Here is a 12,193-nt window from a genome sequence, read left to right on the forward strand (position 1 = left end):
CTGCTTATCTGACACGTTTAACATCGTTCTTCATTCCGCATTCGCGCTTGTGAACTTCGGTTCAACATGCATAGCGTTAAGTAAACAAATAACAACCTCGATTTCGGAAGACATGAAAACATTGAAATTTTCGACGAGATTACAAGTACAACTTAATAATGAGATATTAACGGATTTCATAAGATTTCTAAAGAAACGGAAAATTTATCTAATCTTGAGATAACCAATACATTTTTTGTTTGTTACGAGAAACTAAACATCTAGATGTCTTTGTTGGGGTTCAAGATAGAACAATACAGCCAAGATAAAATTTGTACTGTTCAACGGGGAAAATGTGGTGGTATAAACAAACCCTTTTCAATACTGTGCTTTAAAAAACCGTTATAATACTATGTCATACCTGGATCAGTTCCCGAATTACACGAACAGCTCCAGACCTGTTGTGACTCCGGCACCGTCCCCGGAGGGCTAAATGAAATGAACGATTTTGTGAAAGGGTTTGAATTAATACATTATCAGTCCTGTTATTTTTCATACATACCGTGTATATGTTGACTAACGCTAGGGGATGATTAAGGTATCATGTGTTGCTGAGAAGATGTTCGGCGGGACTTCTTACAGGTCGATGGTTAACATTCTAAAACGCTTCGGCATTACTTTGAAGTTCATCGGACCGCTCGCGTTATCGCTTTATCCTCCTCGGTCTGGATGTGTCCCGTTCGTTATTTTCATTACGCGATGCTATGTACACACAATATAATCTGATTGTGTATGTACCGTTTCGGCCAAAAATGAAAACACGTGTACTACAATTGTGTCCGAGAAGGTGGACCTATGGGGATACAGTACGATCCTTTCGCTGCAGCACTGGAAAGACATGGCTGCCTGCTTTGTCGTTCAAGAACCGCTAGCTATCCCTGTTGAGCAATCTAGGGTAATGTTTCCATTGTTAATACAACAGTTTAACAGTGACAACAAAGGCGTATATGTTTTCAAATACAAATAGTATACATCTATTCTGCATTATCACACATAAGTGAGTAATATTTATCAAAAAAGGAATTGAAAGACAAATTTTTATTTTACGTATTCTTATAATAAACAAAGATTTCCTATCGTATATTCAGCCATAAAGTTTTATGTAAGATAGAAAATTCACCAAAAATATTCGATCTTACATTCATTCTTATAACTAGAGAAATTAATTTTAAGTTCGCAGCCATCAGCTCGGTATTGCCTTCAGTTTACAATACTTTACCGAAGATAATACCAATTGCCCGGGTCTCACCACGTGGAGGTTGCTGCGAGTGGAGTCCCAAAGAAAGCTAGATGGAACCCAATCCCATCTATGTAACCGTAATTACATCGATGGAATCATTAGTTTCATCTACCTCCCTTTTAACAAGGTCTTACAAATAACTTAAAAGTAACTTAAATTTAGACGCTTTAATGTTGATTTCCCTCGGCGGATGGCTTCTTTCTTGAGTCTACCTGAAAATAAAATGAAGATCTCTAGTCATACGATTAACTTAACTTAACTTACAACTACCGCATTTAGCTGTATACCAAGCAATTATTAGAAACAAAAAGTGTGCATATTCTCTGGAGGAGAATATGTCTCAGAGAGTCGATGCTCTTGGAGGGAGAGCACCGATTCTCTCTGATGCAAATGGCGAGCATCGCCAGGTGACTCAAACCGATGCATACCGTGCGTGAAGCCCCTAGGGCCGGCCCCGTCCTCAGCAGTCTACAATTAATTATATTCAAATGAGTCCCGCTATTTACAATAGAAACTTCTAAACTGTTTTAACTTTTGAATTTTTTACATCTAAAAAGTAGCATCGAAAATGTCATTACTATGAAGAGAATACGTAAATCATAACGATTCTTGCGAAATGTACCACTATCAATTATGTTTTCGTCTCGCCCAATATTAACTGTTAGATAAAGCATCATGAAATTACCTTTTCAAGTTGGTGATTTATCCACGTCGTTACCGACAGGTAAATATTTGATCAGCCTGGCAAGTGCAGTGATTTAACTAGTTGGAAAATCTAGTGTTTTAACCATGATACAGCGCTTCCTGTTTCATCGATCATCTGAAATATACACTCTTCTCCATTTTACACTGAAATTGTAATTACTTCTATTATCTTTATTAATGTAAAAGGTAATTAAACAAGAAATGCTTATTTATAGGACAAAGTTTTTAATAACACAAAACAGAGATTGAAAACACCAATAAGATTCTTTATTAGTATGTATGTGACTATGGTTTGAGCCAGCATGAAAAAAGTTATCGAAATTTCACAAAATAACGAAAATAGGTCATTTTTGGTAATGCTGGATACTACGATAAGGCCACATCTACCTAAGATGTACACCAACTGTGAAGTCAATCGGTCAATTAGATTTTGCGATATCGTATTAGTCGTTACAAAAAATTCAGTTTCGAGTCGAAAGGAATTCAAAGCATTGTAATACGCTGCGGGCTGTACGCCGTCTTCTTTAAAGTATCTACAACTTCGTTAATTTTACCATTCGGGCAAATCCTTTCGAAAACACACTTTCGAAAACCTGTACTTTAAAACAATGCAACCAAATAAATCGATTTTCAGAAATGTTTAAATCAGAATACCCTCTTAAGGATTGTAAACTCGATGGAAATTCTTATGTAATATATACAACTATGATTATCATCTAAATCAAAATAAAACATAAGAAAAAAGAATACGAGATTAAAATAAACATACTATGTTAAAATGAATCTATTTTTTTTTTGTTTCAGTTCGACCAACTATAAAGGTGACGAACCTAGTGCTTGCACCAGTTGACAGCAACGTCGTTCTGCAGTGTCACGTTGAAGCTTCGCCGCATGTGATGAATACATGGTACAGAAATACAGGTAATTGTATAATTGAATTCAGCACATCTTTCAAAAATCGATCACATCAATGAATCTTATTCTTCGATTTTTAATCTCCGAATGTATAGAGATTAAATGACTATAAATTCAAGATTCCGTATAGTTCACTTGTTAAACTCGTATAGTTGCTTTTTAAATAAAAATTAAACGTTAAATAAATATTATTAGGTGTTACGGTATGAATTTACCGATATTCGAAAAGTTATCGGTCAACCACATTTAATAAATTTAATATAACCAACACTGTCTGTTCTAAATAGTTGAAGTGATAATACTATTATAATGCTCTTCTTTCTTTGGTCATTAAATTCCTTTTATAATTGTTAAACAATTCTACCATAGGAAACTAAAAAAAAAATTCTGAGTACCTACTTCTTTCGTATGAATCTGAAATGAGTAATAGCAAAATGAACTAAATTGAGTTATCACCATATCTGCTACACCCACTAGGTCTTTACACGACACAGTACATATGCGCATACCACGTTTCGTTGAAAAAAATCTGATCTGGAGCTCTGTTTGAGAAATCCAATATTTCCTAACCAAGAAACAGTAATTTCTAGCACTGCAAGAATTAAAACAATCTGAACATATGATTTATTACAAAAATAGAATATATCCGTTAATACTTTTATAGAAGTGGACTTTTATTATATATCGAAGAAAAGTTATTGTTTTACAACTACTAATACATTAGAAAATAATTAAGGGGACTAGACAGTTGTTTTTCGTGAAGAAAACTTTCCTTTTTATTTATTAATAAAAAATGAAAACAGATCCAGATGCATTCTTTTACCTAATGTTTATTAGTATCATACAGATTTAGAAAAATTATTATGAAATATATATGTGCTTTGAAAATGGTAGTGTAGACTGGTAAACAATTTAACTTTTTTGTGTGGTTGTGCCTAAATATCGGTCTTGAAATGGGACATACTCCAATTTCACAAGTGTGATTTTCATTTCTCAGATCTGTAGTTTCCAGCGGAACCTATAAAAACAAAAATTACAACAAAATTATTAAGTCGGTCGCCAAAAGCCGCGATTTTTTTGGAAAAATTTCGTTCTTATTTGTGCGCTGTTAAAAAACCATGACTTTGCAATTTTTCTTGAGAAAATCTCGAATTTTTATAAACTATATGTTTTACACATCCTGTAATTTGTTCAAGTCGATCTAAACCTCCGTTCGTTCACGATTAAGAAAAAACCAAGAGAAAAACCTTAAAATCTTTTCCAGTCTGCACCGCCATTTTTAAAACACATATACATATTTCATACCAACGTTTTCTCAATCTGTATGATAGTAATAAACATTAGGTAAATAGATACATCTGGATTTGCTTCCCTTTTTTTAAATAAAAAGGAAATTTCTTTTCACGAAAAACGACTGTCTAGTGACAATAGCAGAAATTAAACCTTGAACTGGTCAAATAAAAGACAAGCTTCGATATCGTAAGTCCTAATGATTGATTCGCGGAAGGGTTATTTTTCTTTCTCGTTCAAACGTCAGTCGAATTCGAGTCAACATTGTCAAAAGAGTTCCCGGAATTCCACTGTATTGCAATCAATTCAATGAGTATTAGTTTCTGGCGGTGTGCCGGTCAGTTTTCCGAAAGTCGACGCTGACCGCGCTGTGACACAAACGTTCCGTCAAAATGAACGACACAGACGAAAAAGTCGAGGACCGCTCCCTGGCAAAATTAAAAACCCAGCAATATTCTAGTTTCTGATGCAGCCGAAAAGCTGTTGCCCGGTGACAAATACGTGATGTCGGAGTCGGCGCTGAACGATTACTCCTGGCAGATGAATCTCACTGTCAATTCCCTGGAAAAAAAGGACTTCGGGGAGTATGTTTGCTCGTCCGTGAACGCTATCGGAAAAGCCGATGGCGTCATACACTTACAAGGTAAATCATAGCAATATACAGATTTTAATGTAAAAATCATTCAACGTCACATGTTAACAGCAGCTGGTGATCATTTATGCACATTAGCAATATTAAGGACATCAAAATTAAATACAAAATTCTACTTCACTTTCAATTACGTATATGCAGCAGCAATTAGGAATAAACCAATACAGAAAAGAAATATCGATATATACTTAGTACCGCATCAAAAGCATCGATACCTGTTTCTATCGAAGGAAAATGAATATAAAATACTATTTTATTAATATGATACATTTTAACCAGAGTTGAGTAGAGTTTTATTCGAATAATACATAGTGAAAAGCTGCAGTATTTCAGGACGTCATCCTGAGATTCAAATAGTTAATGTACGCACGGTGAAATAATTGTTTATCAAACGGCGACTCGTTCAGGAAGAAGAACTATTTTGTTGTAAAAATTAGAATTTTCACGTTTAAACGTTGGAAATGACGAATTTAATTATTGGAAGTCCTGTATCTAGATAATGAATTTGCCCATCTCTGATTTTAACACGAATATATTTTATTAATGATCATTTGTTAACGAAGACATATTTTATTAACGAATATTCATTAGCTTTCATATCGATTACTCGCTCTATTCGAAATTAGTACTTTTTTTCGATACCGAGTATATATCGCAACTGAAAATATCTATTATTTGCTTGTATTTACTTGGATCGGTTCACCCCTAGCAGCAATAGCAGCATTATCAAAATAAAATCAAATTTCTACTACATTTTCTATTATGAATACGTAATTCGTTCCAAAAGTAAGGAAACTGCATTTACGTAAAGCTTTATGTGTTATATTTTCAACAGTATTTTCTTCTTCGTTTTCTGTGTAATACCTATATAGCGTGTTGTATATTAACGTAATCTACATGCTTTTAGACTAAATGTTTTTCCAGAGTTTTACCAACATTTTACCCCATTGTAGTATTGTAATCTATTTTTTATACTTCACCGCAAGTGGGGATGCTTATCACAAGTAAAATCAGCTACTCTTACGCACATCCCTGTGAAGAAAGAACTACAAAACAAACATAGCGAAAGGGAAGAGAAGAAACACATAAAAGCAGTAGTTCGTGTAAAAAAAGTTTTAACTAGATACATGAAAATAAGCAGAATTTTTATAAAAATCACAAATTTACTTATATTATATTACCTATTCCAATATTACTTTCACAAATAAATGTTTCTTAGAAGCATTCATCTCTCAAGTATTTTAATAAAAATTTCATCATTCACGGTACCTGTGACAAAGAACTGTTTCGTGAGACAACCAACCCTAACCTGGGGGTTGTCATATATTTAATTATCCTAATTAACCACAAGCAAGCAGATATTTACATTGACACTACAATACTATTTTCTTTTTAAATCTGAAATACCTAGTTTTCCTATAACTATGAAGAAAATTTTTAAATATTTAACCATTATAAATCGTATTCATGAGTAAAGCGACTGCGATACACGATCATCTAATTGTTTCGAGCATCGTATACATTGAGTATCAATATTTGTATTCATAGCCGATTAATTTTCTGTTTCTCATCCAGAGCTGTACCCTTCCGAAAAAACGACTCCTAGCATTGTATCGAAGAACACCGATCTGAAACCCCGAAAGAAACCTCTACCAAAGGGAAAGAAAAAGAACAACGGTAACGGGAGGCGACCGCACGGGAACAGCTTCGACGATTTCGATTCGATCGGAAACGACGATGATCTCAGTCCCACGCAAATTATGGCTGGCAGTACCATTCACGAAGGGCACAGAACAGAAAGGCCACTTGTTTTGCCATCGTTGCCACCGCCCTGGGTAATCATAAATGCCGCCGATTCTAGGCAATGCTCGGTACCGATCACATTGATCGTACTCTTCTTCTCGTTCCTCATCTCGACCATGCTATTTCGTCTGTAAGAAAAAGAAACGCATCGACGCTGAAGCTGTTGAACGACGAAACCGACTACAACGAGCAACGAAGAAAATTGGTCGGGGATAGAATAAGAACAGACTGGAATGTTTGTATAAAAGTGACCAGATCTTGAAATGAATTCCATATCTGGTACAGAAATGTAGTTTGGCGTTTTGCAATTGGTACATGATGTTCTCAGTTGCATTTAGGTAAATGGGCTACATTTAAAGTTACGATTAAATCGGTGTTATCTTTATCCATCCTTTTCTTTAATATAATAAATTGGCAAATTTTACACGAACGATTTAGAAACACATTCTGATATGTCACAGTTCTTCGTGCGATGAAACAGACTATGAGATGAAGCATAAAAAGTACAGTACATCAATTACAATTCATAAAATTTTTGATATATGATTCTGAAAAGGAATTAATGTTAATTATAACACGTACAATTCTTTTACTGTAATAAAATATAGATTATTTTTGCCTATTGGTCGAGAAAAGCTTACAATATAGGTACATATTTACGTTTCATTTATTCAAATTTAAACGCATTCCGACCCACATAGGAATCAAAATTCAAGCTTAATAAGTGTTTCATTAGAAAATAAAATTAAATATATCAAAGCAACAGTTCTTACTTCTTTTATCAAAATTCACAATTTAAGAAAATGGTGAAGCCGATGTGATGATTTTTGAAAATGAAAACGAAACTTTAATAATTCAAAAGCTCTTTAAAAATAAAAAATTGCAAGGAACATCTACGATAAAAAAATTCCAGATAACACCTGCTTGACATTTTTCTTTCTTCGCAGCGTCTCAATTTTCAGCGTTCTCTTACAGAATCATTTTATTTCCTCATTAGCGTCAATATTCGCGTCCGAACGATCCATAAAAAGCAGAGCTACTCGAACAACATCGATCGATCTTTTTGAGGCAGCGTGTTGGTAAGGACGAGACTCGCCGTGATGGAATTCTCAATCTATCTGGTGTTCGTCACCCTTTTCCCTCGCTATCGGAATCTCGTCCGTGTCTTTCTTTTCCTCAACCTCCCGTCAACTTCGAATTCGCTGCGTCTCGTTAATCACCATCCAAGAAGACGTGTTCTTAAAACATTCATTAATCGTACGAAAATATAATCAAAGTTGAAGTCGCAAACTCGGAGAAATTTATTCCGCAAAAGGGAATTTAGTATCTTTAGCATCCTCCAAAAAGGTTGATCAATTCTCGGAATTGTTTAAGGTAAAACATCCCATGAAAAATTTCCTCAAAATTTATAGACGATTAAATACATTATATAGGAATTAGGTATATAATGCTGGTACTTTTCTTTATACTTAAGGTGGCTCCCGCAAATTTTTAATAATTATAAATTTAGTTGAAAATTTAACAGAACATCCTTAAAAGCTTCAACTTTCGATTGCTACCAAAAAATCGCAACGTTAATGATAAAATTATTGAAAAAGAAATGTTACAAAAATTTCTTTTTAACACCAGCCTTATGGAACTGTAGTTGATAGTGATTGTAAGAAGTTAATCACTTCTTATTTAGTTACAAAAAATGACACTTTCATAAAAAATTAGGTGGTTATTGATTTTTTTACGAAAATCATGATGGCACAGAAAAAAACATATTAAACTAAAGATTCAGATCAATCTATGCAAATTTAGGTTTCAATGCGTTTCGTAGTATCTTCTACGCATGTCGCTTGTTTTTCTTTGGTTTGTTCAATTCAACGAACTTTCCAATTTTTTCTTAGACAATTGGAACAAGTCTTTGTTTTTTTCCATTTATTTGTACATTTTTTTCCATTTAAGTATTTTGAAATAGTTTACAATATTAATCGTTTAAATAAAATTGGTAAAATTGATGAAAAGTATAAGGCGCCATGTGGAACCCTATCTAGATACGACACCAATCGTGGAAACTACCTTAATCATGGAATTCATACAGGCCGTAGTATCATACAATAGCATTGACCCTTATACTGTTGTTTGTTTATAATCATTATACTTTGATACATTTATCTCAATTCAAGAAATTATTTGCATAAAATTTTGTTTAAAATAAAATACAGAACGATGTCATATCCTGATACTTTTGCACGTCAGCGTATGTACCAATTTAAATTTTTATAAAACATCATTTAAAAAAAATACTTATTGCTACATTTTTAATAAGAGTTTCACAACCACATGAAATTCTTCGTATAATTAGAACTGTATTAACTCCGAAACTCATAAATAATACAAGCAGTTTATAGTTTATGAAAGGCGATAAATTTAATAAGCAACTAATTAATATTCGGAACACGTGAAACCGAACAATTCAACTGTACACGATAAATGGAACCGTACATTCCTTTGCCAATCTGTAGTCTGTGGCTTCGTTCTTGTGATATATGTATGTACAAATACCAGCAGTTCAACTTCCGTGCTGCACTATTTAAACTTTAAATAAACGGAAGAGCATTACACTACTGGCGACAAAGTACGGAAACCCACGAAATTTAAATTAAACCAAGTGTCTCAAGAAATATTTATTAAAAAATATAACAATTTTCATGAGCGCTAAAATTATGTTTGAGAAAATATTAGAGAAGTAAAATTAGATTTTGCCTGGTTACGTCCATGATACTATTTTCGTCTAAATCTTGTACATTTTTTCATTTTTAGGTTATTCTCATTTAAAAGAGAATCGATTGCAAATCAACATTAATGTACCATTGCGAAAGTCCAAAAAACATATTCTGATATCGATCGAAAAATATTGGTGTGCGTTTCGAGTCGGTAAAGTAAATAACGATCAATGCGAAATAATATATAATTATTTTGAAAAGGTTCACGCTTCGGGTGAAGTCTACGATGAACAAAAAAAAACTGGAGGGAGCATGAAGACGGGAGGCAAGTCTTACGCCGAGAAAAAGAAATATAGGTCTTCCTTTTTATTCGACTTAACAAGGACGTACTGTTAGATTGAATGAGATGGAGTCAGTGCGGTGCGACCAATACGAGGGATTTTATCTCGAAAGAAAAATTTTGTAAATACGTGAGAGTGATGTGTTAGCTGATACATATATCGTGCGACACGCGAGCTAGATTTTTGGCGACTGCGTGGAGAGCAACGAACGATCGCACGGACTTCAGGTACGCTAAGAAAAGAATAAAGTCTTCATATCGCGACAGTGTTGGGAAAAATTTAATCTCTATAGCTATTAATTACAGTTGTTTCTGTTAATTGTGAGTTGACTGAACTCGTTGATCTGACAACTTTTATAAATAATAAAATGGTTTTCGTTTTTACTTCGAATACGTAAATGAATTTTACAATGTACAGGATCTTTGTTGTTCAATGCATACTTTTCGGTGACAAGGATTTTGCTATTGAAGTTGTACCAGTTACGTATAACGATACACGTAATATTGTATTTGCGAATATTATTCTAATTGTTGTGCGTGATATGTCGATTTTTAACGTTGAGATTATCGATAGTGTTTTGAAAAATGATTTAGACCATTTTGAAGAGGACAGACTATCTTAAAAACGAATGCATCAATAAAAATAATAAGTGCAGTTTTATTGAATTTCATTAGAATAGTTTCATATTTTCTAGACAATCGAGTGAATTTTTATTAAACAAATTATTTCCAAGTAACGGAGAAGCAAAAAATATTTTCAGTAATAACAAATTTTTTTCAATCAATTATCTTACATGTTAAAAAACCTATGCGCTTTTGAGAATTCATTTTATGAAAAAACATTTCATGCGAAAAAACATAAAATATTAACTAAGCGTATAATCTTATGCATGTGACGAACAGAACTTCAAGTAATTATGAAATACTAATCAACTTGTACACAATTATGTATTGTCTACGTAAAGTAATTTAAGAAAGTCTGTCTTATAAATAAAAAACACTATATTATTTTTAAAAAAGTCTTCCGTAAATTTAAAGTTATATCGTATAAATAAAATCATCTCCACTTATATAATACCAAATGGATTAGTGTATTTGAATGTTTTTAATTTTAAAGTTAGACACACCGAATACAGCGTGGATCAGTAACAATTGCCATTGCCATTTAATTTCCGAAGTTATGACAATTTTAAAAATTTCTGTCGTATTAATGCTACACTGTCTAGATGCAACATGGCGTTTTGATCGTTTTGTGGATGGAAACGTTAAGGAGATATGAAATTCAAACTAAATTTCTTATCCCGAATCCTGTATTCTTATAACGCTACTCAAACCTCAAGACAATATTCTGGAATTCAGAATTTTCTGGCCAAATTTCGTCAGTCTGTGTTCTACAATTAAAAGTAACAAGAAACTATTTCACAACCATAAATCAAGCGAAATTTTATTAAAAAGTTATAAAAAAATATTAAATAAATAATTACAGGCCTGTTCTTGCTATTTGTATGTTACAAATTATGGCCAAAGTCGATAATCAACTTTATTCGAAGAACTTGCGTTTATGTAACATTTTTTTATTTCTATTTGTTGAATATACTGACAAACTTGAATTTACAAAACCATCGACAACAAGTGACGTACTAAAACAAATTACGTGCTTTGAGAGTTGTGGATCACTTTATCAGAGTAATTGACACTGGTCGAAGAATTCAATATAAAAATTTCGAACACGTTCGTCAAAATAAAAGTAAAGATTATAGAATGATTCCAGAGTAATGGATTTTTGTATTTTAACCTAGATTTATTAATTAAATCGCAATATCAAAACAGGAACCGCCGAAAGCTATATTGATAAACTTTCATTTTTGTAGATTCTGTAATTTTACATCACATAAACTTGCAATTTAAATGACTTAACAGATAATTCTTATTTGCTCGTTCAAATTTAATAAATGATATGTAAAATATCAGTGGTTTTGAGTACTTTTAGTTTATCGAGTGAACTCGATAAATTTGGCTTCTGAGGGGATTCTGTGTAAAAAGAATCATATGTAACTTTATATCTCGTTACTACATTCCTCTACTTACGCAAAAAAAGATAATTTCTAAACCACAGTTTAGACTGTACGGTATTAATACGAATAACTTCTCTCTAATTGTTATAATTTTGACGATAAGTCAGGTGTAGTAGTTACTAATCTATCCTGTATAATAATTGAATAATAAAAATTACTGACAACACGCCTAAACGCAACCTATGAAGACTTCGATAAATATTGGAGCTACCAGAGTCCTCCGTTATTTGAGGAAAAATGTATGTTGCATTACGATATAACGTAACGCATAAAACGATACATGCCGTATATTTGAGAGTGTGCGATTATAATTTATAAGAATTTTTCTAAATATAAGTAACCCCAGGAAAAGCTTCGCAACACAACTAAATAGTGTCCCGAGCTTTTTTTTATCGGGACAGGAAGAGATGCAAAAGTAGTTTG

The 12,193-nt window shown here is 33.0% G+C and overlaps 1 protein-coding gene across 1 annotated transcript in view; it reads left to right on the plus strand.

The window, feature by feature from the left end:
- The window catches only part of LOC107189683 (lachesin-like), a 44,880-nt gene extending 38,102 nt beyond the window's left edge, over positions 1–6,778 (plus strand). The window contains exons 6-8 of the mRNA XM_015578267.1: positions 2,789–2,905; positions 4,662–4,832; positions 6,417–6,778. Coding sequence (XP_015433753.1) covers positions 2,789–2,905; positions 4,662–4,832; positions 6,417–6,778 — 650 coding nt within the window. The remainder of the gene's footprint in view (positions 1–2,788; positions 2,906–4,661; positions 4,833–6,416) is intronic.
- The last annotated feature ends 5,415 nt before the right edge of the window (positions 6,779–12,193 follow it).

The sequence above is a fragment of the Dufourea novaeangliae genome, unplaced genomic scaffold, assembly GCF_001272555.1.
Source record: "Dufourea novaeangliae isolate 0120121106 unplaced genomic scaffold, ASM127255v1 scaffold162, whole genome shotgun sequence".
Lineage (NCBI taxonomy): Eukaryota > Metazoa > Arthropoda > Insecta > Hymenoptera > Halictidae > Dufourea > Dufourea novaeangliae.